This window comes from Apus apus, chromosome 1 (genome assembly GCF_020740795.1).
Source record: "Apus apus isolate bApuApu2 chromosome 1, bApuApu2.pri.cur, whole genome shotgun sequence".
NCBI lineage: Eukaryota > Metazoa > Chordata > Aves > Apodiformes > Apodidae > Apus > Apus apus.
Genome location: NC_067282.1, coordinates 80,579,514 through 80,607,319, shown reverse-complemented (window position 1 = coordinate 80,607,319; position 27,806 = coordinate 80,579,514). Strand labels below are relative to the sequence as shown.

Sequence of the window (27,806 nt, the reverse complement as noted above, 5' to 3'; positions counted from 1 at the left end):
TAAGTCACTCCAGTTAGTGTTCTGTATGGCCAGATGCAAATTTTAATTGTTACTATATACTGTATATTGTTACTGGGAGTGTTGATTGACAGTGAGCTTTTCAAAAAGTAAGCTGGAGTGAAAATAAACCACGTATTTTACATTGTTTTCAGTTTTTAATGTGACTTTAAAAGTGCTATCTTGTTCATTATGATGACCTTTTTATTGTAAAGAGTTTCAGTTTGGATGTGGAACTTAAACATTTCAGGTTTAAAGAAGACAAGCTAATAGCTGCCAGAGATTCTCCTTTCTTGGAGGAAAGTATTTGTTGTTAGGGGTGGAGCTTGTATCCAAGCTTCTGGGTTTGCTATGTGAAATAAAAAATCCTGTCCCAAAGATTTAACCTGCACTTGTAAGAGATGCAGTTTGAATTGTTGAATTTATTGCCATTTCAATTGATTTTCTGTGTAATGTGTTACCTGAGCAATTGCAAAGGCTGGAAGGATATCTGAATTACCTCTACTAATCAAGTACTTTAAAGAACATCTGAAATTCTTTGGTTCCCCCTCAGTTTTTATTCAGTGGTTAAGTATTTGTAGCCTGTTACATGTTAATAGTAAAATGCTCTAATGGAGTTAAGGTGGTGTTACTATTTGATTCTGTGTAGCTAATGACAGGAATTGAGGGGCTTGGTTGTGTGTTAAATTATTTAATCTTTTTTGCTGCCGAGGCACAAGCAAGTTTTTCTGCTTCTTTCTTGCCTCTCAGAGGCAATATAATAACCAGAGTAGAAAATGATTTACAGTGCAAGTCAAGAAGGGCATGGAAAATGTTGTGTGTATAATAAATGCTGTAGTACTTCAATAGCTTTTATTGCAACACCATATAGTAAAATGGATGGGGGTTAGGTCTGCCTTTGAGGACACTCCTTCCTTTACTGAAAATGTGTAGCCACATAAATTTCTCAATTCTGTTTCAGTTTATGGCGAAGTGGAGAAAAGAAGGAAGGGAAAGAAAAATGAGTTTTCAAGTTTGAGGGCAATCAGCAAATGCAGATCTTCACGTCTAAGCTGAGATCTGAACATGGAAAAAACTGAAGCAGAAGATTAGAATAATTTAGCCATTGACTGCATTAAAAGCAAGGGCATTATATTTGGGTTTGTGAGAAAAAGGGGGAAAAGTAAGAAGCACATGTAGTTTGCTCTGCTGTACAGGGTCCTTCTCTCACCAAAGAGAAAAACATCTGCCTGCTTATATTCAGTAACAGGAAGGAAGTGGTAGAGAACTGGCAAGGGTAATCTAAGATGCTAGAGAAGCCCCTAGTTGTTCAGATTTATTTTTTGTTTAGAGATATTCAAAAGAATTTCTTGTCGGGGCAAAAAATATTTCTTTCATGGTAGCAATAGTGTAAAATCAGAGGGGACTGACAGATAACATGTCTTTAACTGTCATTTGCATTGGGATACTTCATGAACTTCTTGTTCTGGGTTGCTTCTTTGATACAGAGTTCCTCACTTCTTTAGAATGTCTGGGTTTTTGAAGGTTTTCAGTAAAATACAGAAATCTGAACAAATCTAAATGAAGAGGCAGATTGTAAAATGAAATTAATGGAATATCTCCTGATTTTGAATACTGAGCCCTTTTGAAGTATGCAGATATACTCTTCATCTTTTTTGGGGGTGTCAATCTTTTAAAAGGTGTGAAATAGCCCTTGTAAAATTTTAGGCACCAGCTATTACTGACAGAACAACTTAATTTGCATAATGTTTTCTTTTATTAAGTTGATTGAATGGAGATTTCAAAGTAATTTTCATACAGTAAACAACATACTAAATACCTTTTTCCAGTTAGTACTGCTGAAAATGCAGTTTGGTTTAAATGCTGCAGATGGGACAAATAATTAAGACTAGAATGCTCACTAGTACAGAGGAAAGCATATGGAGGGTTTTTTAATTTTTAATTCACTGATAAGAACTATGTTAGGAAATACAAAGAGTCATCACAAAGTTTATAACCAACTGTAATGGTGAAGTAAATTATATATTTCTCTGCTGTATTGTACATGACTGACATTAGCTGAGACTTATTGCCTATAATAATGTTCTTAGATGTTTATTTTCAAGTGGTTTCAAAACATCCTTTCTTTCAAGCTTTGTCTCCTTTTTAAAGCAAGTTTGAGAGTAGCATAAATTTTTCAAGTCTGTAAAGTTGGCTTGTTGTTCTTGACCCACAATATTCCATATTTTCTAAATCGCTCCTCACTGACATTCTGGCTGGCTGCACTATCACCTTGTACTCATGTTTTACTTTGAGAAACCTGATACAATATGTAATTAACATTTTAAAAATAAAAGGTAGCAGTTGCATTCCAGTGCTTTCATTTTGCAGACTACTTTGTGCAAATGCTTAAGTAAATGTCTCTTGTGGAACAGCTTTGTTCTTAGAAGAAATTTGGTGTAAAGTCAGTTTCTCTGTTGTGTTGTGTTTAACTGTAGGTTACTGACAGCCTGTATGTAACTGATGTTCTATTGTATTGAAGTCTGTTATTTTCCCATTCTTTATTTGCTTTTTAAACCTTAACCTGATACAGCCTTCTTTTTATTTTCTTCCTTAGGTTTTAACAACTATTCGCTCAGGGCACAGGGCCAATATTTTTAGTGCAAAGTTCTTACCATGCACCAATGATAAACAGATTGTATCTTGTTCCGGAGATGGAGTCATTTTTTACACTAATGTTGAACAAGATGCGGAGACCAACAGACAATGCCAGTATACGTGCCACTATGGAACTACCTATGAGGTACCTTACTGAAATATATTATAATTTTAGAATAGGTAGAATACGTATTACTTGCGTTGTTGCCCAGGATTTTAACCAGGCTGGTGAAAGCTTTTATTTTAGTGAAAAGTAAAGAGCCTTCTTCTAGCTTTCTTGAGGCTTGGGTTTTTTTGTTTGTTGTTTTTCTTACAGAATAGGCTTTAAAAGATAATTACTCTGTTTAAATTAAATGGGGAGCTTTCCAAAAGGTAGTGTCATTAAGGCTGCTTTCTTTGCAAATGTAATAGCTGAATACACCTTCACTGAAAGAATCCTCTGCAGAGCAAAACTGAATTAAATTGTGCTGTGAATTTCTTGCTGAAGTAGGTTGGGGGCTGGGGCCTGTGTTTTTAATTTTTATTTTTATCCTCCCTCCTAGTCCCCAACTTTTCAACAGTATAATGCTTTGTTCACAATTTAAATTCTTCTAAGAAATTCTTGTTTCAGCATGTGTGAGCAACTTAATCTGAAAAATTTATTTACAGTTTCAGTTAATTTCTCCGTTTTGTATCCTAGTTAACTCTTACGTGTAAATTTAGAGCCAGTGTTTTCAGTTGTCCCCTGCAAGTTTTGTACCTATAAATAAGCAAGTGAAAGAAGCAAAGTGCTACTTAAGTTAGGAAGACAGTCAGGTTTACTGATCTATCTGTTTATTTTAATGACAGCAAAATCTGCAGCTTCTAAAACTTACTGTGCTTAAAATAGAAGAAATACTGCTGTTTCCTTCTTAGTTTATTGATGTTCCGGGTTTTTTATTGTTTGGTTTTTTTTTTTAACAGTACCACAGTACACACACAGGAGAAAAAAAATCCCAAATGCAATTCTTTTTCAACTGTTTAGCTCATTTTCGTGGCCAGCTTTTAAATCTTTCTTTGTATGTTAAATGAACAGAATATTTAAAAACAACTCTGTGGAAAGGTTGTGTGAGAAACTAAAATGGCTGAAGTACTGCCAGAACTTGTATTTGATCATGTAGTAGAAGTATCCGTATGGTTGGAATTCCACATGTTCCATTAAAGGTTTTGTCAAGAATGTTTTTGTTTACAGGACTTCTTTGTAGGTCAGTCAAGTGAACCTTGTGGTATTCACTCTGCTTCTGGGGTTTGTAGTTTTGGTTTTATTTGGTTTGATTTTGTCTGGGTTTAATACAAAACTGTATTTTATGTTTTGCAAAATGGAATTCTGGATCCCAGGCTTACAACATCTGCTTTTATTTTTGAGTTGTGTTTTGATGGAGAAACTTGTTTCCTTTGAATAGCATCCTTATGGGCCCCAATCAGAAGCTTACACTGCCTCAGTTCTCACTAAGTTTACTATATATAATAGTCTGTGTGCTACTGCACACAACTCTGCAAATTGATCGGATGTTCTCTGTAGCTCAAATAAAATCTGACTTTCCTTAAGAACATCTGGACCCTTACATGCTTTCTTTTTAAAGCTGTGATGTCATTGAGAAGGGGTTGTGTCAGGTCATTGAGTTGCAGCTTCCTGGAGAAAGAGGAACCTGTTTGCTGGTTGGCTGCAGGCTTGAGGAATTGCCAGTTACTGGCTCAGCTAGTACCTCTGTTTCCTGGGTAGCTAGCTGTGAGCATCAGATAAACCATTTTTTTGTGCTTGAAAACGGGAGAATGGTTATGGATACTGTGCAGGGGAGACCTCAGGGTAGCTGTAGAAGAGCAGTGGGTTTGGCTATGTGAAGTTTGGGGGTCATGGGCTAGGCTGCTCAGAGTACTGCAAATGAAGGAGTTGGTGTCAGTCATTCTGAGAGGTCACCATGGCAGTCTTAAGATTTGATCTGCCTGAGGTTGGTTTGACCAATGGTTTGGTTGATTACATTAAGTGGCTGGCACCAAATGATGCTGGAAACCAATGATCAAACTGGGAAATTGCAATGAAAGGAGTTGCCAGTTGTGCTTGTGGGTCAGGAGCAGTAACAGAGGATAGTGCTTCTCCTAGCCGTAACATGAGATGCCAGTTGTCTCTTTGTAAGGTTATTGTTTGTCATCAGTAACAATGGTATGTGACTTGCAAGCTACTAAACCAGATGATAAATATAAATTTGATAGGTACAACAAATTAAACTTGTCAAAACAGATAATAAGAGTGAAAAATATTTTGGAATAAATATGGAGAGCCCAAAAGTCTAGCAGATTAGGATGCAAGTTTTATTGTTGTCTATGTAGAATGACTATAACTGAACAGTAACTAGTTGCATGGAATATAGTAAATTTCTTCAAACTCATTAGTTGGAGAGTATGAACATTTGACTGCACAGTCAAAGATGGTGGTTTTGCAGGTGATTTTTATTCAGCAAATAATGTTAACAGGGGCATTATTTTTGTTTAGAGTTATAGTGGTGTGGTACTGGCTTGGTTGCTTAAACTTTTTTATGGAATGGAGGGGATCCCCAAACCACTATATCACCTATTTTAACAACTGTATCACTTTTGAAGTAATTTTTCATGGTCTGTTTTGCACTGAGGTTTAACATATACAAATTTGAGCTTTCTTCAAAGTCTTCAAAAATATAAGTTTATAGAAAATTTTGGGAGGTACTCTTTATAAAGATTATAAGTTCTGTTACTGTGTCTTGAACCTGATATTTGAACATTAAGCACATGTATTAATAAGTTGCATAGCAGACCTTTATCTGAGGCTTGGCATGTGGAAGTGTAGTGGAGTGAATAGCATGGATTTTTAAGCAAATGGCTGAGATACAGCTTGAGCTTCTAACAGCACAGCTCTCTCTGAGATGTCTCGAGTGGGAAAATAATTTCAAAATATTGTGGTGTTACTGCCCAGCTGTGTGTAACCACATCATCATTTTAAATATAGAACTTTGACTCATTGGATTCTCCAAATAACAAAAGCTAACATCATCTGCCCCTGAAGTACTAATTCTAAATTTGAACATGGTTTGAATTTATACTGTGCTTTAAATGTGGTATTTGTGACAGTTGAAGATGTTACCAAAACATCAACTGACACAGAGGAATGTGGAAATTTGTGTAGATTGTTATGAACTATGAGATAACTGGACAATTTTTTTTAATTCTGGGGAAAAGCAGAGTAAGTAGAGAGGGAGAGAGAAGTTCTTCAAACATGTTTCTGGAGAATTTGTTGTTTATACAAGGCCCTTACAAGTTTACTTTATTCAGCCAAATGCTTTTCTTTATTGCCCTTCATGTCAATTACATTTCAGCAGGAGAATGTACTTTTATGGACAACTCTTACCTTCATATTTTCAATACACTATAAAGATCATACAGCTATATATTTTTAAAGTTAAATAGAAAATAATTTCTTTAGTTAATAAAAATTATATTATATATATGTGTACTTGTTCAATTTAGCAGACTGAAGAACAGTTGCTGGCTTTTATAACTACGCTAATAAAATTATTTTGAGTGAATGTGTAGTGAAAACAACTTTTCAATATATTACATTAACATATTGAAGAGTTATGGTCATAGCTCAGAAGTTTATTGTTCCATTGTTATTAAAATCTTGGCTTTGTTCTGTCTGTGAAATGGCTTGTTTGTCAGCAGGAAGATTTGTCACAGCATGCATTGACTCAGTTAACATACTGAGCATTACAAGAAGAAGTGCTGAATCCTGCAGAGATTATTTTTGTAATCTCACGTTAGGTAGAGAGGTTTAGAGATATCCATGGGTTACTTTTATTAAGAGCTGAGGCAGGGGGGTAGGAAGAATAAATCATCGCATTAAATAGTTAAAGAATCACTTGTGTGCTCTGTGTTCAATTAGCGTATTACACTATTGCTGATTTTTGTGGCTTTATAAATTTCTGTGAAGTTACTGTTAGCAGTAGTGTAGGAAAAGAAAAATATTGCTTGTTTCTACAACATTCTCTGTTTTGTATTTAAGGGATAGTGTGTGAAAGTGTGATGTTTCATGTACATTCATTGACCCGTGGAACTCGGCTTTAACATTATGATTGCTTGCCTTTTCATTTTGTCTTAAAGAGGCCTTCTTGAGTAAAGCCATACATGTGAGACTCCATCTGAATCTTCCCTAGTTATGAGTAGGGCTGAGGTTAGGAAAATGGTGCAATACAGTGCTCTCTTAAAAAGTAAAAATAAATAAATAAATAAAATAATGCAGTCAGGGGAAAGGTTAGTAACAGCCTTTAAGGCATAGTTGCTTCTGGAGACTACTGTTACTGTTCCTTTACATTTCATGTAAAGGAATGGCCCAATGGGGATAAAAGCCATCTAGTATTTTAATGTCATTCAAACTTCTGAGTGTTTAGTTTGTTATTGTCTTCTATTACTTGACAGAAACTGAACTGACGTTCAGTTGAAGAATTTCAGCCAGTTGATTACTTACCTGAAAACTGATGGTAGTAAATATATGTTGCATTTTAAAAGTTAATAGAAGGAACTGTAAGATTTGACCTATAAATATTTAATCTTATGTCACATTCTACAATTTGTTGTAACTTCAGTATTTAAAACCCTTTTTTGAAAATGAAGAATTGCCAGCAATTTTTCAGTTTTCCTCTTTATTTCAATAAAAAGCTTGACTTAAGTAATAATTGCTGCAGGCTTTACTGTTGCTTAAAATGTTGGTGTTTTTATTTTCAAAAGAATGATATTTCTGGAAATATTAGTGCTTTTCTAATTTTTTCCTTTTTTTTTTTTTTTTTTTGAGCAGATTATGACAGTACCAAATGATCCCTATACTTTCCTCTCTTGTGGTGAAGATGGCACTGTAAGATGGTTTGATACTCGAATCAAAACAAGTTGCACAAAGGAAGATTGTAAAGATGTAAGAGTGAAATCTTTTAATAAAGATGACCTAAATGTAGAGCTGTACATCATACAAACATAGGATATTAATTCTGGTAAGGCTTTTAGAAGTAATAGATTTCAGGGTCCTTGGTGGAGATGACAACATATTTCCCAAGTAACAAAAAAAGTTTGGGGACTCTCTTTTCTTTCTCTCTTTTTTTACTTTATTTTAGTATCCCCTTTAGCACTTTATTTTAGTTTATGAACTTTGGTGTGAGACTTCAGATATGGTAGAAAAGATTGTGTTGAAACTGAGTCTCATAATTAACCTTAGCTACGACAGAGTGCAGAGTTGGAGGCAAAAAATGAGCCTTGAAAATCATCTGCCATCTTATGTTCTTAAGTATCCTTTGTCCCTCTCTAAGAAAATATTTTGTAATGAAATATGCTAGATCAAATTGGTCTCTGATGTTACTCCCTAGAAGGTAAGATTTTGGTGGTGTCCGCTGTGTTTGGATTTCAGAATAGTTTTAATACTGATTTGGAGAAAAGCTGTCACCAAAGTATATATTACTACTCTCTATTAATTTTATTCTGCTTTGTGTGTATTTACAAGTTTTAGGGGTTTCTTTCTTCTTTTCCTTTATCCAGTTACTTGCCAGCAGGTGAAATCTAGTCTAATTCTTTATATTAATTTAGACTGTTTCTGCGTATTTGGTGCTCTTCTGACTCAACGGTTATCTGTATTTCCATAGGAAAATCCAAGCTGCAAACTAATTTATAAATCTGTAGTTGTTACGCTGACCTATTCTTAAACATTTATTCCAGTGGTTTGTTTTGGTTTATTTGTTTTCTTTTTCAGTTGATCTACTGTTTCTGATAGTTTTCCTTCTCTGCAGTGGCTTTTCTATTTGAGATATTTACAGTCTATCTTCACAGGGCTAGACCTAGTTTTTTCACAACTTCTTTGACTAATGGATCTATGTCCTAAAGTAAAAAAATAGGATTATACTTCACATGTTCAGAGCTGTTATTTGAGTGCTGTATTTTTATTTGCTCCAGGATATTTTAATAAACTGTCGGCGTGCTGCCACTTCTGTTGCTATCTGTCCACCAATTCCATACTATCTTGCTGTGGGTTGTTCTGATAGCTCAGTAAGAATATATGATCGGCGAATGCTTGGTACAAGAGCAACAGGTAGGAACCATGCTTTACAGTAAGCTTTTCTAACCGTTTGCAGTTCCAATTTCAGATTATTATTTTTTTTCTCTGAAATAGATGGTGAATGACTGAAGTGTAGTACTTAGTTGAGTGTAGCTTTCTTCTCTGAGAACTATGCTTTGTAATAATAGAGTAATTTCACTCTAGTATTAGCTAATACAGAAATCGTCAAGTAAGTAAACCTAATCTCTTCATCCATAGAACCATAGAACTATTCAGGTTGGAAAAGACCCTTGGGATCACCATCTTAAAATGCATTGTATTCTGAATGCAGAAAAAGACATTTTGTAACATCTCTTCTTTCATCTTAAAACATGTGATTCCAAGATTCCAAAAAGCTAGTGTTTGCAGCCTGCAATGGTCCATCTGAAGCTTCGTTAAGTTCTCCTCTTCTTGTACCCTGCAATGCCAGAATATGTTGCTTCTTAAGGGAAAGGATTTTACGTAGTCCATAATGTCATGTGGTTTGCTAACCTTTGCAGCAGATGTTGCTCTACCTAACATAATTTCACTGAAAAGCTACAAATCATTCAGGTGAAAGCTAGCATGCTTCACATGCTTATCTAAGCATTTTTATAAAAAAATTTCAGGTGACAAGCAAAAGTGCATTACATAGTTCTAATATATATCTTACTTATTATAATAGAATCATGGAATCATAGAGCAGCCTGTTCCAGTGTCTCACCACCCTCACACAAAAGAATTTCCTCCTGATGTCTAACCTAAATCTCCCCTCTTCCAGTTTTGATCCATTACCTCCTCTGCTGTCTCTACAAGCCCTTGTTATAAGTGCCTCCTCATCTTTCCTGTAGGCCCTTCAGGTACTGAAAGGCTGCTATAAGGTCTCCCCAGAGTCTTCTCCAGGCTGAATAGCTCCAGCTCTCTCAGCCTGTCCTTGTAGGAGAGATGCTCCAGCCCTTGGATCATCTTCATGGCCCTTCTCTGGACTTTCTGCATGAGCTCCATGTCCTTCTTATGTTGGGGGCTCCAGAATTTGACAGAGTACTCCAGGTGGGGTCTTACGAAAGCCAAGTAAAGGGAGAGAATCCCCTCCTTTGACCTGCTGGCTGTGCTTCTTTTGATGCAGCCCAGGACACGGTTGGCTTTCTGGGCTGCAGTTGTGTATTGCTGGCTCATGTTGAGCTTCTCGTACATCACCGCTCCCGATCTATCACCAGTGTGTGTTTGCACGCATATGATCACATACCTGTGCATACATGTCCATGCAAGTGATCAGTGTCACAAGATCTGCCATTTCTTGCAGCACTTTCCTGTTGAGGATTGTGATGGAGGAGAAAGGAAACAATAAAGATCACTCAATAAACATAAAAATATGCTTCTCATCAAGCTAAAGTTCTTGTAAGATCTCTCCCTTTGATCACAGTGGTTAGCAAAATTCTGTGAGAGCTGCCTGAGTAACAGATTGTGGGGGACTGATTAAAAGGTGCTATGTACCTGCTCTTACATTGTAACAATGCTGGAATAAGATTAATTCAGGTATGCAGGCCTATAGAGTAAAGGAGAGAAAAGACAAGATTTTAAAGTGATTTTTCTGGATGTATTGGGACAGTGTTCTGTTACTAGTTTTCAGGGGGCAGGAGGGATGTTTGGGTTGGTTGTAATTTGGTTCTTTTTGGTTTTTTAAGGAGTGGGGTGTTCTATGACTAGTGAACAAACTACTGGTTTTCAAATAAAACTTTGGTTTATTCCTTATGTAGTGTGAAATTATAAACTTTGAACTTGTCTGTGGTCAAGGACAGACCATGGCATATACTATGCTACAACAGGTATGCCAGGAGGGAAACAGTTAGGTGGAAAATGACGAGGTTTTGGAACAGCCTATTTTTCTCAGATCTTGTAGGTAAATTTTATCTGCTCACATAGAACATGTAGAATGGAGGTGACTTGTCAGGGAAGCATAGATGTATTGTTCTGCAGCTTCAAAATGATAGTTTTTCCTTGAGACATAGTAATACTAGTATTTTATAAACATTTTGGGTGGAAAAGAGGAGATGTATGTCTTACATTTTCAAAGTTACATATAATGGATTCTTTTCTAATTTGCGTGTGGGTACAAATTAGCATTATTATTGTTTAAATGTTCTTAGGTTCCAAAATTTCCAGTTATACTACCCTTGAGAGATAGCATCCACACACTGTCATATCAAGGGTATGTGAGATAGTAATATGTTTGTGTGTGTTCTCATTTTTTATCTTTAAATGTATAGAATGTTTGTAAACAAAAAGATTAAATACAAGTAAGATCTGGTTTGTCCCTGATTCTCTGAATCTCTTTTGTTGGATGTTAAATAAGGAGTGTCTTGGAATATGTTGAAAATTTGCACTAGTAAATGTGTCATTTCTTTCTCTCTCCTGTCCCTTTTTTCTTTTTTTTTTTATACAGGGAATTATGCTGGTAGGGGCACTGTTGGAATGGTGGCACGTTTTGTTCCACCTCATCTCAATAACAAATCCTGCAGAGTAACATCTCTATGTTACAGTGAAGATGGTCAAGAGATCCTTGTTAGCTACTCTTCCGATTACATTTACTTGTTTGATCCCAAGGATGACACAGCACGAGAACTTAAAGTTCCTTCTGCTGAAGAGAGACGGGAGGAGGCAAGTAATTAAGACTGCTTGTTTGCGTGTTTCATTTTTTGTTTTTATGGCACACCTATCAGTTGTATTTCCCTTTAATCTTAAATTAATGCTGCCATTCATAGGCTGATATATGACAAGTAGCTGTGTTACAAAATTTGCATATTCGCTAGTTATTTATGTAGTTGCAATATTTTGTCACTCTGGTATTTTTCTTGTCTGTTTTTTCGCTCCTAAAGAGGAACACTCCCCCCAACCATCCACTCTTTTTTTTTTTTTTTTCCTTTTTTTTTTTTTTTTTCTTTCTTTCGCTTTTCTTTTTTTCCCTGGCATTATGGTGATACTTTCAAAAGCTCCTCTGTATCTTGAGGTCATTACCTTTAATCTGAGACAAGAGCCTGAAAGGAGTTCAGAAGAGTTGTCAGCATCCTCCTGTGCTGACTGAAGCATGATATCGATGTTTTCTTCTTTGTCTCAAGAGTCTGCTCGAAGGCCATTTTAATACATTTTTAAACACTTTTTGCATGATGCGTTTTCTTTAGTAGTCTGCCACTGTGGCATGTTTATGCTTTTAAATGCATGTTGTTTGTCCTTTTTACCCCTAAAATAGTTGTTGCTTGGGTCCAACCTTTGCAGTACAGATAACAGCCAATGGTGAGAAGGTGTCTCTCATGTCCTCCTGCATCCACGCCTGCAGCATATCTGCTGTCAGTCCATGCCAGTACTGCTTTATGCTGCATCAGTATCCTGTGGTCATAGCTAGTACTTTATTGCACAGGTTAAGTAGTTGGCATTGCTGTATATATCAGAACTGATAACAAGAGGTTGTATACCACACAGGTGTGCAAAACTAAAGCAAGTTAGGTGATAATCAGCTGGTCACTAGGCAGTTGTTGCAGCTAAATGAGCTAAAAGAATGCTTCAAGCAAGTGAAGTCCAGACAGAGTCTGACAAGTGTGAGGCTTGGGTTAGCTTCATGTTAAGTCTGTGGCCTGTTACTAGCAATGACCATGTTGTATTTACTGGGCATAGGCTGCGATTACTAGTACAAAAATGGTTGATCAGTAGTGGGTGTAGATTTGTAGGACTGAGGAAGAATGTCCAGTAGCATCACACTGTTACCTCACTGAGGCAAAGAAAGCAAAGAGAACCCAGAAGAAGTATGTGGTGAACAAATGGTGCTGCACTTTTCCCTCTCTTCTATATACAGTTAATTTGATGCGAGGTAATTTAGTGGAGAATTGGCTGCCCAGTTACTATAGAGAGAGAAGATTGTGACCACCTGTTAGTAACAGATCCCATGTGTTCTTCTCTCTTGTAGGCACAGAATACATCCTGTAATATCTTCTTGGTGGATGATTTAACTTAAATGCTATTTTTATTTCAGTCTGGCTTGTGGTTGTATAGAGGAGAAGGAATGTAAATCTTTCTTCCTGAATCTTTTGGCTCCTGAAAGTTAACACTTTAATATGCTTTCACCTCAGGGTTTTTTTTATTTAATTTTAAATTGTCAGCACAACTATTCATTTTTCTTTTTTTAATCCATAAATATCTAGCTAGTACACTTAATTTCAAACTCTGAACTGCCTTTCTGAATGTTCAAAGGAGGAGCTTTTTCTTTTCAAGTCACTGAAATGAACATTACCCTATATAGTACTTGTTTTGTACTTCCTGCTGCAAAAAAACCCCATGTTTTAACACAGGTTAAAAAATTGAAGTTTATTAAAATAAAATTTTTGTTTCATTAATGTCTTATTGTTTTTCCTTTTGCTTAATTGCAAATCCATATTTCATTAAGTTGAAACTGATGTGTGTAGTTTTTAACACAAAAAGGTGAAATTTTTTAGCAGAATTGAGTTCTGCAAAATTTCCAGAACTGAATTCTGGAAAACCTTCATTATTGTTGTTCAGTATGGAAAACCTCAATTAACATAATAGTTACTATTGCATAAAATAAAAGCTGCATTAGTTCTGAGAGTCATTGATTTAGACTGTTGAACTTCTATGTAGTTGAAACAGTGGCATTCTATTGATACAGTGTTGTTCAGAGTTGCTCTGAACGTGTGGCTGACATTCCATGCTTTTTGTGACAGATACAAATTTGTGTAACTTCGGAAAATGGAGATACTGCATTTATATTTCAACTTAGAATTCTGTACTCTCCAACATAAATAGCTCTGTAATGCCTTTCTCTTCTGGTTTTGTTTTGTTTTTGTTTTTTTATTCTGTAGTTACGGCAACCTCCTGTCAAACGCTTGCGGCTGAGAGGCGATTGGTCAGATACTGGACCAAGAGCAAGGCCTGAGAGTGAACGAGAAAGAGATGGTAAAATGTTGGTAGTTGGGGGCAGGGAGCGGGTGGGTGGTGTTGTCTTTGTTTTGTGTTTTCTTTTTTTTTGGTTGTTTTTTTTGGTTGTTGTTGGTTTTGTTTAGTTTGTTTAAAAAAATCTTCGGTTATAAATAACTTCAGTGTCCTTCTAGCTGTTATTTCCCAAAAAATTAAAGAAAATCTGGGGAGCAAAAAACCCTGAAAAAAAGACTCCTCCAGAAGACTCCTTCAGTATAGACATTGGCTAGATTTTTTTCTAAGAATGAACCTGCAGTATCTTTACTGTGCATTCTTGATAAAACAGTGTAGTGACTGATAGAGAATAGCTATATTGCATTACCAGGCATGTGGTGACCTGTGACTTATTTTTCTGTTAAATATTTATTGTCCCATCTGCCCGTAATTATCCACCTTTTGTCTGTTTTCTTCAGTTGTTGCATTCTGTTTTTTGTATTTTAAGCTTCTGATGTCAGAGGTCCTCTCCCTGGAGAGTACTCCCTGGATTACAGTAGGGGAATAAGGGATCCCAGCAGATGATCAGAGACCTGTAATGCAGAAATGAAGATAGACAAGGGCGTTGGAGTCAGACTGGGGGCAGGGGGTGGGTTGGTGTGTTCCCCTTCCTTTCTCCATTCCCACCAATGTCTTTTAAACTCAACCAAATAATCTAAAAGCAAGGTCTAGTGATGATACATCGAAGCTATATCCTAGCAGTGAAGATGATATGCAGCCCTGAAAGATAATCAATAGCTCCAGGTACTTGGTTATTCTTTCAGCTTTTATAACATCTGCGTGGGTAGCAGCACTGATCTTAGAGAGACACATTGACATTGTACATGTTCTTCCCAAGTTTGCTCCAGAATATTTCACTGTTACCTTTTGTATGCAGGGTATTAAAATATTTTTCACATATATATTTTGTTACTTAACTACTTCACAGTTATTCTGTTTCTTAAGGTCTTCAATTACAAAGATTTTCCAAAAGTTGCTTGAACACCACATACTTCCAAAGTGGCTGAGGGTCCAGCAAAACCTCTTAATTTAGTATGAGTGGAATGGTCCAGTCCAGTGGAATGGTCTTCTGTTGTAAGATGATGATATGTAAAAAAAGAAAAATAATTTTCACAGAATACAAAAATACTTAAAGATTCAAATGTTTTTCAGCCCTTTACAAACTGAATTTTCCTGCCTCCTGTCGTGAAACAGATTTTGTTTCACATGTAATAAAACCAGAAATAAAATGAGAAGAAAGTCTTTGGAGTTATGTTGAAAGAAAGTATATTGAAGATTTTGCTGCTTGAGATTCTTTGCATTCCTGACACTTTATCCAAGATGTGAAAATGAAGAAAGCTTTTTAGAAGTGTTAAAAACATCATGTGTTATTTTTATGCTAGTGTTTTTGCTCTTTCATTGTTTAATGCTAAGATTAGTTATTTTATAATTAGCTAGAAAAAACAAAAAAAAATATAGTCTTTCTTATCTGATTAGCATTTAAAACTGAATAACATAAATTTCACAATGCCATATGTGCAAAAGCTCCAGGTAATTGTAAAAAAGAGAAGGGGGAAAAAATGTTGGGTTTTAGGTGGTGCTGTGTTCAAGCTGGCAATTCTTGCTGGACTGTTGTGCTGAAAAAAGGAAGTGGTTAAGGGGAGTACGAGTTGTGTGGCTTTAGAGTGCAGGGTTTTTTATGGGAGAAGAAATGGGAGGAAAAAATGAACACTTTTGTAAACTTGTAGATGAAAATGTAAAATTATTTATTTTACAGGAGAGCAAAGTCCTAATGTCTCTCTAATGCAAAGGATGTCAGACATGCTGTCAAGATGGTTTGAAGAAGCTAGTGAAGTTGCACAAAGCAATCGAGGACGAGGAAGATCACGGTCCAGAGGTGATTTCTTTCTTTTCAAGAATAGTAATAACAAAGTCTGTTTATACTGGATGCACAGGCCTTGAATATAGCCTTTCTGAGATGTGTACTAAAACCTTTTTAGTGCACTCTGAAAAACTAAGCACACTTGTTTGCCATATGAATGGTAATGCCAAGGGGTCTTTAGGGACAGAGTAAATTTACCTTTGGGCTCTTGTTTTTTTTGCCTTTTTTTTTTTTTTTATCAAAGGTGGGACTAATCGGACAGATGCTCCTGCTACTAGTAACATACCACCCAGTGCAGAATCCGAAACTGCAATGGAGGTAGATGGTTCTGAACAACTTCCATCATCTTCCTCTTCTACAATGTCAGCCCAAGCTCCTTCAACATCATCTTCGACAGAAAGTCCCCCATCAACTTCACTGTTGTCCTCTCCTGATAATGAACAAAGGCCGTCTTTAGGGGCCTCGTCTCAGCCAGTGCTTCATCCGTCTGGTGAGAAGAAATCCATCTTGTCACTGTTTATGAAAAATTCTTTCAATAAAAAACAATTCTATTTTAGAATGTTTTGGGTAATTGATCTCAATTTCCTTTCTTTATTGCACATCCTTAGTGAGATTAGGTATTTTATAGTTAGTGAATGTAGTTCTGGTTTAAAGAGTGTAAACCTATCAATTGTATACATTTATTTGAAGAAGGAATCTCAAAAAGGATAACTAGTATTGTCTTTTGAAGTAGAAATAAAATTAATATTGCTTGTTTTTTCTAAACTTACTGTTCTTTTCATGGAGTATAAGTAACATCAGGCCTTCTTCCACTGTGGTTTGGCTGTAGCAGCATCAGTGCAATGAATAGCAGAAGCTATGCCTGCTATAATTAAAGTAAGTAGAAAATGTCTCCTTCAGCTGGAATCTACATCCTCAACATTTCAGAGTCAGTTTGCTTCTCAAAAGTGTCTGGATAGAGAGGGCTCACCTTGCATGATATTCCATTATTGATTTATAAATTATACTACATATTGATTTCTAAGCTTGTATATCTTGAAGAAACTTGTCTGTATTTAATACAGACAAACATTCTTACTGTGCCAAAAGAAAGTGTTTTCCATTGTCAATGTCAGAAACTTGTTGAGGCAGTAAAAGAGCACCTTATGCTTTGACTTGGCCTTTTCCATCTCTATGGAGGAAAAGATGCCACAGCCTTTAGAATTAAATACTTGCATTTAAGTTTATTTTTTACTTTTTTTGAAGTGAATTTCTTGGCCTCACAGTGTTGTGGAAAGGCTGATGTGATTCAAAACACCTACGGGTTCAGACTTTGTTGAAACTGCATGTTTCCTGTATAAAATCACCTTTTGTCTTGTACCAATTCTGTTGTAAAAAATCAGTCTTTGTCGTTGTAAAATATGGCTGATAGCTCTTCATGCCCTAAAATGGATGCTTGGGATTGTTTGGAATGAGGATTTCCCAGGGCAAAGTGTGCCATTCAGAGTACTGTGGCTGCTGCAGCCAAAATCTTGGGGACAGGTGAGAAATTATTAGGTTTTTGGTATCTGAAAGACAGGGAAGCTAAAGACATGAGTTGAAATAAATATATAATCCTCTCCCTTTCAAACCTTGCAACTAGTTTGATGCTTATTTAGAGGAAGTAAGTAGTGAGCAGAAGTGTGACAGTACACGCTGTCCAGATACTATATCTAGAATAACTGAGTGCTAGAAAATGTATTTAGTAGCAGAGGCTTTTAGTCACCTGTGATTTATATTAGTATGGGTGTCAGCTTGCTTCAGTCTCAAGCTTTTAACATTACACACATACAAATTGATGAAGGTGTCTCTTTTAATTCAGTGTAACCCAATTTAGCTGCCACCAAAGAACACGCATACCGTTACCAAGGGTTCATTTTGATATTTGTCTTTTTTGTTTTTTAAGGTACATGGTATATTCTGGAGCTTACAGTGGCCAGGAGAGTATGTCCCATGGGAAAAATAATCGCTTCAAGCTATGCTATTGAAACTTCATGGGTTGCATAATGATAATGCACTAGAGAGTATTTCTGGAATTATGATACATTTTTCTATCCTGGATTTTAAAGAACATATGCTGACTAGAAATAGCATTTTCCTCTTTTTTTCTCAATCTGAATTTCTAAGTAGAAGTTTATTCTGCTAGCATAAAGCTGATGTTGTTATTTTCTAATCCAGCTTTTCTTTAAAAGCTTTTCCTCTTTCCCAGTGTTACTTCAGACTTAAGACTCTATAATATTCAGTTTGAAAGGGGTAGCAGTGGTTGTTTTGTTGACAGTGGATACTTTCTAACTTACTGTATAATGTTTGATAGATTCTTTGACAACACCTAAACAGGGTGTCAGATTGACTGCTGATTTTTCCAAAAACAGAAGTCCTCGTCACCCACCCCCAAAACTACAAACACACAGCAACACACAAACAAAACTGTATCTTTTGTTCTTTATCGCTGTACGGGGACTTTAGTATTAGGGCCAGGTAACATCTTTAAATTGTCTACAGGACTCCTGCAGGAGTATACTTAGTAATAGTATCCATTCACATACCTAGTAAGCATCTTGTCTTAAAAAAGCACTGCTTTGAAACACTTAATTTACTGTAAAACAAGTCTTTGGGTAACATGGGCTAGTGCAGGGAGAGGGAAGAGGCTGGGCAGAGGGAGCAGGTCGTGGCAGAGGAGTAGCAGTGATTTTATGAATGAGCAGGCTTTAATGTGTTTTTCCATTTTACAATGTTTGTATGCTTATGTAACCCATGAAGGTGCCTAGTTATGAGACTTGATTTACTCAGTTCCTAGTCTAGCAATGTGAAAACACTGCTCTGCGTCAAGAACAGGATTCCCTGAATGTGTTTATCTGCATTTAGAGGTGAATAAAACCTGCTGCTTTTTGGGGTGACAGGATAGGGGAAGTGACAATGGGAGTAGTAGTTTACATACAGTGGGGTTGAGTGGGAAGACCAGATAGAGGTGTGTTGTAGATGTATGACTGGGAAAGCATTTTGGAAGATGGAAGAAGGAAAGCAAGTGGCTTACAGCAATCGTTTTGCCCAAAGTGGTGGTAGATACAAGTGTGAATATTGTGGCAAAAAGTTAGCAAATTAAGAATATGTGTTTGGGTAATGACTGCTTTGGCATTGAAGCATGAGTTCAAACTACAGAGTGGAACAGGCTTATAAGCAGCTTTTCATAAATAATTTCTACAGATTTCTGTAATGAACACAGGCACTGCTGGTAATCCTGTATTTGAAACAGCAGTACCTTTGCATATGGATTGTAAGTCAAATATATTGTTGGTATGGTCTCCCAGAAAATATTTCATGCTATGAGTGTTTGAGCTTCTACATCTGCATTATTTACTCCATTTCTTTTTGTTTTCAAACAGTACATGTTCAGTGTAGACTTGGTACAAAAATAGTTCAGTGCTGGTGCACTTAGGATAAGTTTTTATCAGAATGTAGTAGAAGAATCCATTGGAACATTTAAGTATGTTGCAAATAATTAATAAGATCAGTGCAAAATCTCAGTAGCCTGTACTTGTCAGTAATTTTTAATGTGTATATATATATATATTTTTTTTCATGACAAGATGAAGCAATTGCTGGAGATTCTCATGCTTCTCTAAGGAAAAAAAAAATAACACACTTACTTTCTTGCCCTGCTTGGCCCATTCAGTGGAAACCATTAATTTTTTACATTAGTTTTAAGACGCTGTAGTTTTGAACCATGAATAATAGTCAGATGCAATAAACTGTAAAATACAATAATGCTTTTTTCCCCATTAATAATATTCAAGATACACATTGGTACTATTGGGAGAGAGGACAGGGAAGCAATTAACTAATTAGGACAAATCTTAATATGTGTTCTGATATAAGGTACCTGCTTTTAAATGTTGAATGGGAAAGTGGCAATAGCTGTGTTTTTCTCTCCATTTCTATTTTCTCACTCCATTTGCTAGCAAAATAAACATTTGCATAGAGATTCTGAAATGTGTTAAAAGGTGTTGTCACTGAACATATTCAAGATTGTAGTCATCTTTTTACATTTTGGATTGTAGCTTTTGTTACATCTTAAATTGTAATGGTCTCTGGACTGAGTAGGACTGAATCAGCAGCAAGTACCAAAAACTGCAAGTCCAGACATAATTGAAATTTCCTTAAAAGCATTTCTAGACTGTTTGGAGTTCTAATTTCCATAAATGTTCATGGCACAGGAAAGCTATTCATAGCAAATCTCTTCGATGCCACATTCCTTTTAGGGAGTATATATTTTTCCTTCCTGTATGCCTCATCAACCATAAACTGGCAGGATGTATTTCCCAGAAGTGGTACTGTACTGAGGACATTACAGCTCATGACTGTTCGATATTCACTGGTGCCTACCACTAAGTTTTGAATGATTAGATTCTGTCTTTGGGTTTGTTTCTTTTTATGAAAGAATTTTTTTTTTTCTTCACTAAGTGAATAAGGGTTACAGAATACTTGAAAAGCTTTTGCTTGAATGAAAGGTTATATGCCAAAGTAATGCCCAGTGGTCTTTTAACATTTTATAGTACTGTTTGTTGTTTTTTTTTTGGTAGATTTTCTCATATCTACAAATACTCCATACTGCCCTTGATATTAATACTGGTCTAGTCTACCAGTTTATAGCACAACTAGCTGGAGCTTTTAACGTGAATATTTGAGTCTGAATTAGCTTGTCTACCCTACTATGTTACAGATGAGAGTACTTCAGCAGTGGTTTTGGTCAATGTTTCAGCTGTTGCTAATAAAGATACAACCTGTGTTGTATAAAGAGAAGTGCTTGCTGTCGAGCACTTGTAGAAGTGAAGGAAATCTGCAAAGAACATAGAAAAATAATTTACTTGGACACCTAGTTTTATAGCAGTCTGCAAAAAATACTGTTAATCAAGCAGTGGACTGGTACATGCCAAAATGGTAAACTAACAAATGAATAAAGGAAAAATTAATAAAATGGTTAAGTCTCTAAAGATGTAACTGAAAGGAGAGTCGGTTAAGAGAATGATACTAAGAATTGTTTATGATCCAATAAATTACTTCTTCTCTAGGACCACTTAGCAGTGTTTTCAGACTTTGAAAGCTCATGCACTGGGAATGTCTGATATAAAACATGCACTCATAGTAAAGTGTGTTTTTTCATTAGACACTGTTCTGCCACCTATTTACATAGTCCCAGTTTACTTTTTTCACAGTTTTTTTTTAACCAAAATTGTGCTAATTTAATTTTTTTTCCACATCAGGAAGCTATTACATTCATTTAGAAAATTTACCTGTAGACCACAGTTGCATAAATCTACACCACAAATATTCTCGTTAGTTATATGTGTTAGGAACATGAAAATGAATACTTCTGTTGTTTGCTTTGTTTTGAATCAGTCAGAATCTGTTTTCATTAAGTAATTCTTTGTTAAATGGTCTAAGTGTTAGAGATGGGGAGGGGGATGTTTTGTGTTACATGAATCTTGAATTTTTAAGTGCTGTGATTCATGCATTTAGGAAGAGAAAAATATTTTATAACTTCTGGATGTTAGTAAATTACTTACATTTTTTTAAAAACTGTAATTACACTTAGTATCTGTTGCTTCTCTCTTTGGTCAGTCCCTACCCTCGCTCTGTGTTCTGTATATTGTGCTTGCTTCTTTTACAATTATTTTTTTTCCCCCCCTGCCTGTTTGTCAGAGTTTGTGGGACCTGAGTTAGCTATAATCCGTAGGGGTCTTCAGCGACTGAGGCTTAAGAAGGCAGAACAACAGAGACAGCGAGAGCTAGCTGAGGGTTCAGCACCACAGTCGTCCTCCTCTGATCAGTCCTCCTCTAAGGGCTCCTCACAGGACCCTCAGGCATCAGGTTGTCATTTGTCAAGGTTTCTTTAGCAGCTAATGTAGTTATAGTTTGTGCTGCTGTTGTTGGCTGAGATGCTTCTCTTCCAGAATAAGGCAGTTAACGCATTTGCTGCTTGTCTTAACTTGCATGTGGTGGTGTTTATCATCACATGGTTAAAGAGTAATATTGACAGTTTTCATTTATGTAACATGTTGTGATTATATAGCCAAATTATACTTTATAGATAGAGTTTCCTAGGTGCATGGAATCAGGTGTATGCTATGTTTGTTAGAGCAGTTGAGTTGAAATTACTGTGTTCTGAATGGAGTAAGGTACTTACACACTTGAAATAGCATTTTGGTTTTAATTGTGACTGATAGTAAAGTAACATTTAAGACTTGGCTTTGGTTTAGCATATGTTATCAATCAGAGTAACAATTCAGTAAACTAGAATTTTGGCACTCTTAAATGCTATGTTTTACAGTAAGTATAGTGAAAATACTTGTAACAAGCCTAAGTCTCCAAATATGCTTTCCTTTTTTGAACGGAGTGATTTTTCATTTTACTACACCCTTTTTCCTATTGAGATTAAAAAGTATTACAAGAAAGTCTTGAAGATGTTAAAAAAGAGACATGTTTGAGAACATTAGGGTAGAAGCATGCATATCAATGGCGAGGTAAACCCTGAAGCATAAACTTGAAGCAGATTTTGTCAGGGCACCGTGTAAAAATAAGTGCATCCTGTGTGAAAAATCAGCATATTTTGTGTTGAGAAGTAATGTCTAGGAATGTTTCTTCTATGAATAAATTCTGTGATAGTTGAGGTGTGGCTACATTACTTATAAGGAGGGTGTCAGGCATTCACTGCTTGACGTGCTATAGTTCAATCTGTTTCTTTCCCTGGAGCCTTACAGAACAATTTGATAAAACGGGCTAGTGTTATAGTTACAGTATGTAGTTACTGTGTTTTGAATAACTTTCTACAATAGAAAAACTTCAGTTAGTTTTCGACATATTTAGAAGCCAAATAAATTCTGAGAACTGGAGTAATTATTTACTCCTACTTGCTTGTGGGTCAACATACTGTAGGATCCATACTGACACAAATTTTAAGCTTTAAGCTGAGTAATTGCTTTGACTGGGAATCAGAGGTGTAGTTAATTTGAATCCTCCGTCATTGTCTCTTGGAGTTCCCACATGCTTTGAATTTTAAGATAACTTTTTTTTATTTGGGATTATCAGGGAACCACAGAACACATAGCCTTGGAGGAGACTAGTGTTAAAATATTTACCTCATTTTTTGTGTGATGATAATGAATTTGCAAATTTAACCATTTTACTTACTAAGTAATTGTTTTGAAAAGTAGATTCACTATATGTACCATCTTTAGGACTTCAAAAACAGGTCTCAGTGCTTCAGGCCTCACTCTCACACTGGAGCTGGTGTTACAGTGATAAAAGGAGGAAGTTTTTTTTAACCTAAGCAATTGAGGTGGCATACTAATATTTTGAAGTCAGGTGCTGATTGCCCAAAGTATAGGAAGATGCTTCAGCATATAACTGACTTTAAAATTATCTTCTATTTTCTGTTTGAGGTTCCCCAAATTTATGAATCTCCAGTTCCCTCTTTAAGTGGTGGCCCAGTTTAGAATGTACTGGTGACATTACAACCAGTGGTGAACTGCATTGGGATGTAGACCCAGCCTGTGAAGGCTCAGGTAAGAGTTTGGATTTTTGTTTGTTTTTTTAACTATATGGCACAGTTTTGGTAATACTTTTTTCAAAAGCTTTATCAGAAATTATTAAAGAACTTTTCAGAATATTTTACAAAACAAAGCCATATATTAAAAAAAGAGGCATTTACCTGAACTTCTCTAGGCTGGTTTCATGGTCCTGTTTATTTCCCTACCTGAAGTGTGGGGTTCCAGACTGTGGTGCCACTTCAAGGGGTGCTGGTGATCTGTGGCTTCTGGGATCTTGAAAAAGTAAAATAAAAAAAGTGAGTTAAAAATTGCCGTAAACTGAGCTCTTAACTATAGCAATTGGAATATTTAGGATTCTTGCTTAAAAGTTGTCATATTACAAGTGAAATGGATTCACAAAGTTGTAAGAAGATGTCAAAATAAGAGTGAAACGTGGGAGATTTAAGCCTGGCATTGTCTACTACCTAGAAAATTTTTCATTTCTGCCAACTGTGATTCAGTTATGCAAATGGTAAAGCATACTTACTTCTTACTTGCTGTTGTATAGTGTGAGGTCTTAATAAAATTTAGAAGTGCTGATAAGGGCAGGAAATGTAATTTCTTAGGTTTATAATTAAAATACGTTAGTTTAGTCATATTTCTTCTGTTCATCATGATCTGAATAAAAGCTGATGAGATCAGCTTTTCCAGCCAAGTAAAATGTTTGGCAGCATGATATGCCTTTTGAAAAAGGACATACAAGCTTATAGAAAGAACTGTAGTGCAAAAGCAGAGCATGACTGAGAACCACTGGCCTCTGTCTTTAGGCTTCTCAGCTTGCTGCCCTAGACTTCCCCTCCCTTTAGGCCTTTTGATGCAAGTTAATCCCAGTCTTTGGCTTCATAACTCTGAGATGGTGATCAAGCCAGCCTGCCCTGACAAGAGGTGCACTGATTCCTGTGCTGAGTCAGCTAGAATAAAGGAGATAATTTCTGGGGATGGTGCATCTTTACACCAGCTTTTTGCTCTGATTTACATTCTAAGAAGTGGATTACTACTCCATCGAGGAAAGCTCCACTATAAATTCTTCTCCTTTAAATTAGGAATTATATGTAAAACACTTCATTTTTGGAAAGTGAAATTTGTTATTGTAACAAGTCATACTTAAGAACTACGTCCCATCCAAATCTAGATTACAAATTCTGTGGTCTGTCTTAGTAGTGTTTAGTGCAAGGTGTGGGCATGGCTAAACAAAGGTGAAGACAAAATGGCCCCCCAGGCCCTTCTGTGCTAGGTATCAGTGTAACAAAGGAGCAGATTGTGATTCTTGCCCCAATGACTGAGAATATCATTTGAAGATATGTATTTAAAATAACTGTCAGTTCAGCAGTTTTTATGGCTGTGCTGCAACATGGGTTACGCTGGTGATTCTGGCCCAAACCTGGAACTGAGCTTCCTGTAGGAGTGAGAGTATTGTTTCATTCCTTTTCTTGTGTAGGATTTATCTTTGTGTTAAAATTCCTTTAGCAGCTGTGATGTTGGCAGACTATGAATCAGTTTATAATACAGGATATTTAATCCTTTTAAATTAGCATGAATCTGTTTATAACAGAAGATTAACAAATAGAACCAAGAAATTGTAGCCTAGCCAGTATCTTTGAAATACTGCACTAATTTGTGTACATCAGCTCAACCTAAGATAATACAGTAGTAAGATCTGGTCTTCAGAGGTGACAGGGAAAACAGACTCACCGTAGATATTGAACATTGCATCTGCCATGTTTGCTGCCCTGTGAATGCAGTGATAGTTACTAGCTGGTAGTGTCTAGTTGGTTTTTGTTTTGTTTGTTGTTGCTTTTTTTTCTTCTGTGATTGGATGATGATTTTTATAAGCCTGACTGGTGTGGTACTGTGATAAACTCATGAAGACATTCTCAGTCACCAGATGCTACAGAGGTGTAGCATCTAGGAGTGCAGAACTATCAAAGTGCCATGAGTGGGACATATTTTGGTGCCTTAGGATTTTAAAAACAGTCTGTATGCTGTTATCTGTAAACAGTCTCATCTTTCGCATTTTATGTTTTTAGGTATAAATATTGAAGATACTGGTATGCCATTCAGTATTTTATGTTGAAGTATAAGCATTCTGAAATTTGCATTTAGCAGATGGTTTGAAATACCAGTGTCATTTGTTAGCCGGAGCAAAGGCTTTAGGAGTCATGACTCTTCAGTGTTTTTCCTGACATTTTAGAAATTTGAAGAACACAGTAAAACCTTAGGTAATGGACAGGCATTTTTAATACTGATGTGTCAGCAAGCTTCTGGCTGTTCCGTGACTACCTAAAGAAATACGTAATGATTGGAAACAAGTGGCTTTGCTTCTGTCATGCCTAGAAATCGCGATATGGCTGGCTGCTTATAGAACAAACCCAAAGCTTCCTTATGCTGCTGCTTTTTATTTTTTATTTTAAACTAACATATGATCGTGACATTGCTATGCAGTTCTCTGCTGCTTATGTTTTAAGTTGAAATCTCGTTTTTGTTTCAGATTCTCCTTCTTCTGTGGTTAACAAACAGCTTGGATCCATGTCACTTGATGAGCAACAGGGTGCGTGTGACAGGAAATGCACTATACCCAGCCATAGTTGATTGCAATGCTTCCTTTTAAAATCGCCTTTCATGAGGATAAACAGTGTAAAAATGCTGTTCTATCTATGTGAAGTAGAATTCTGTAAGCAGATCTGCTGGAAACCCATTAATTATTTAATCTCGATACGAGTAGCAGAGTACGGTTAATTGTTGTTTTCAAAAGCCATCCTATGCTCAATTCCTAATGTGTTCAATATAGGTACAGTAAATGTCTTATGTACTCTACAGCCATCTAAAATATATTTTTAAATGCAAAGTAGAATCAGTTCTCTAAGCAGTCTTTTTCTGAATGGTTCATCTTGGATCAAAGTACAAATATCAAGATTGAAGTAACTTTTATATATTTTATATATTAATTTATCTTATACAAGAGAAACGTGCAAATGTGTTATACCTGCACATTTTGAGTAACTCAAGAGCATCTGTTGCACTCAGGTTACCCCTGTAACCCATTAACCCACACGCGCTGAACAAGTGCTAGTGTTTCTCTGCAGGTGCCCTATGGGCTGGTGGTAGAACAAATGCTTGTGAGCTTCCCTGTGTCCATTATTCATCAGCCTTCAAACCGTGAGCAGTGAAGCAGGCCATAGGTGGCCCTATTCCAGCTGAACCAATGTCATCTGGAGTGAATATTTATGCCTGAATAATTAATGAGCAATAGATGGTAATTTAAAAATAGATTTCCATACACACTCCATTATGCTTACTTCCTTATCAAGGCTTTTGTAGAGACTTAACAGCTCCAGTCTTGCAAAAGAGCTGGCTGTTTCATCTTGTTTCACATTCTAAACTAGAATGCCGTTTTGAAATCCCATTTATGAAAAACAGTTTGTTTGGCAATTGTTGAGATTATGGTTTATTTTAGGATGCCAGAATATTGGGGGGGAAATAAAGCTGTGTCTTATATTGACAGATACATTCATTTTGTGGCATTACATTTTGTGATGAAATAGCAGTAAATCTTTATTTGTAAATTTGCTAGTTATTCAGTAGTCTATGCCAACAGTCAGGTTTGACTGGAAAACTGGCTTATTATTAGTGGCCAAGTTACGCTCTCTGTTGTGAATTTAAAGCCTTATTTGATGAGTAAAATGAACTGAAATCAACATAGGAAGTCTTTGTATATTTTCTGAAGTTCTTACAACTGCAATAATATTGGAAAACTGCTAAGTTGTTTAGTGAAGTTGTGAATTAAGCCCATCTAACAACTAAGATAAAACTGGGTGTTTTGCTCCCAGAAATCAATTCCCAAATCTGTATCAGATTCCTCCTGAAGCAGGACCAATTGCCTTAAAAACTGTTTTGTGTATGACTGTTGTTAATTGCATAGCTGTAATGGACCCATGGTTATAATAGAGTTTTGGGAGCTTTTCCTAATAGTTTTTCCCTGTGTTAAGAAATTACTTGGACTAATGTGAAGAGTTTTCCTCTCATAAAAGCACTTCAGGTTTCTTAATATACAAAAAACCCACCCCAAAATAGATTTGCTTATCCAGAATTTATTGTTATACCATTTCTTGCACTCTTTTAAGGCAGTTTTTCTGTTGTGATGGTAAAGGTCACCTGAAGAGACACAGAATGTTACTTCATGTTTGGAAAACTAGGAATTTGGAAAAGGAGATAGTTTATTAGGAAACCTGCTGCCCAAATGGTAGCCAGAAAGACTAATCTGCTGAGATTCAGTTGGATTTTTGAAGTTGAACTGCGTGAGTTTCATTTCATATTTCAACAGAAATCTCAAAAAAAATAAACTAAGCTAATGAAGGAAATAATACCAGTTATTTTTATTCAGAAATAATTTTTCTTTCTTATTCTCCTTTTTTCTTAATTTGGTAATAATTCAGCTATTTTGTATTGGAGTAGTCTCTTTTGTTGGCATTTATGTTTTAGGACTGTTTCTGGGTTTAAAGGTCTTTTGATACTTATTACAAACATGCACATTTATAATGCCATTATTTTGACAGTCCAGCAGAAGTTATAAGTCATTCTCCTCTGTGCCAGATGGTTTAAAATGGATTACAGTGATCTACACTGGATTTTA

The 27,806-nt window shown here is 36.0% G+C and overlaps 1 protein-coding gene across 8 annotated transcripts in view; it reads left to right on the top strand.

The window, feature by feature from the left end:
* DCAF6 (DDB1 and CUL4 associated factor 6) overlaps window positions 1–27,806 on the top strand; it is an 82,894-nt gene that overhangs the window by 23,483 nt on the left and 31,605 nt on the right. For 3 of the 8 annotated variants that reach the window (XM_051644146.1, XM_051644145.1, XM_051644151.1), the window contains exons 4-12: window positions 2,594–2,779; window positions 7,475–7,588; window positions 8,614–8,749; window positions 11,178–11,392; window positions 13,603–13,696; window positions 15,468–15,587; window positions 15,817–16,062; window positions 21,291–21,458; window positions 25,665–25,724. In XM_051644146.1, the coding sequence (XP_051500106.1) occupies window positions 2,594–2,779; window positions 7,475–7,588; window positions 8,614–8,749; window positions 11,178–11,392; window positions 13,603–13,696; window positions 15,468–15,587; window positions 15,817–16,062; window positions 21,291–21,458; window positions 25,665–25,724 (1,339 nt within the window). The remainder of the gene's footprint in view (window positions 1–2,593; window positions 2,780–7,474; window positions 7,589–8,613; window positions 8,750–11,177; window positions 11,393–13,602; window positions 13,697–15,467; window positions 15,588–15,816; window positions 16,063–21,290; window positions 21,459–25,664; window positions 25,725–27,806) is intronic. The other 5 variants (XM_051644152.1, XM_051644148.1, XM_051644150.1 and 2 more) reach the window with 3 other exon arrangements.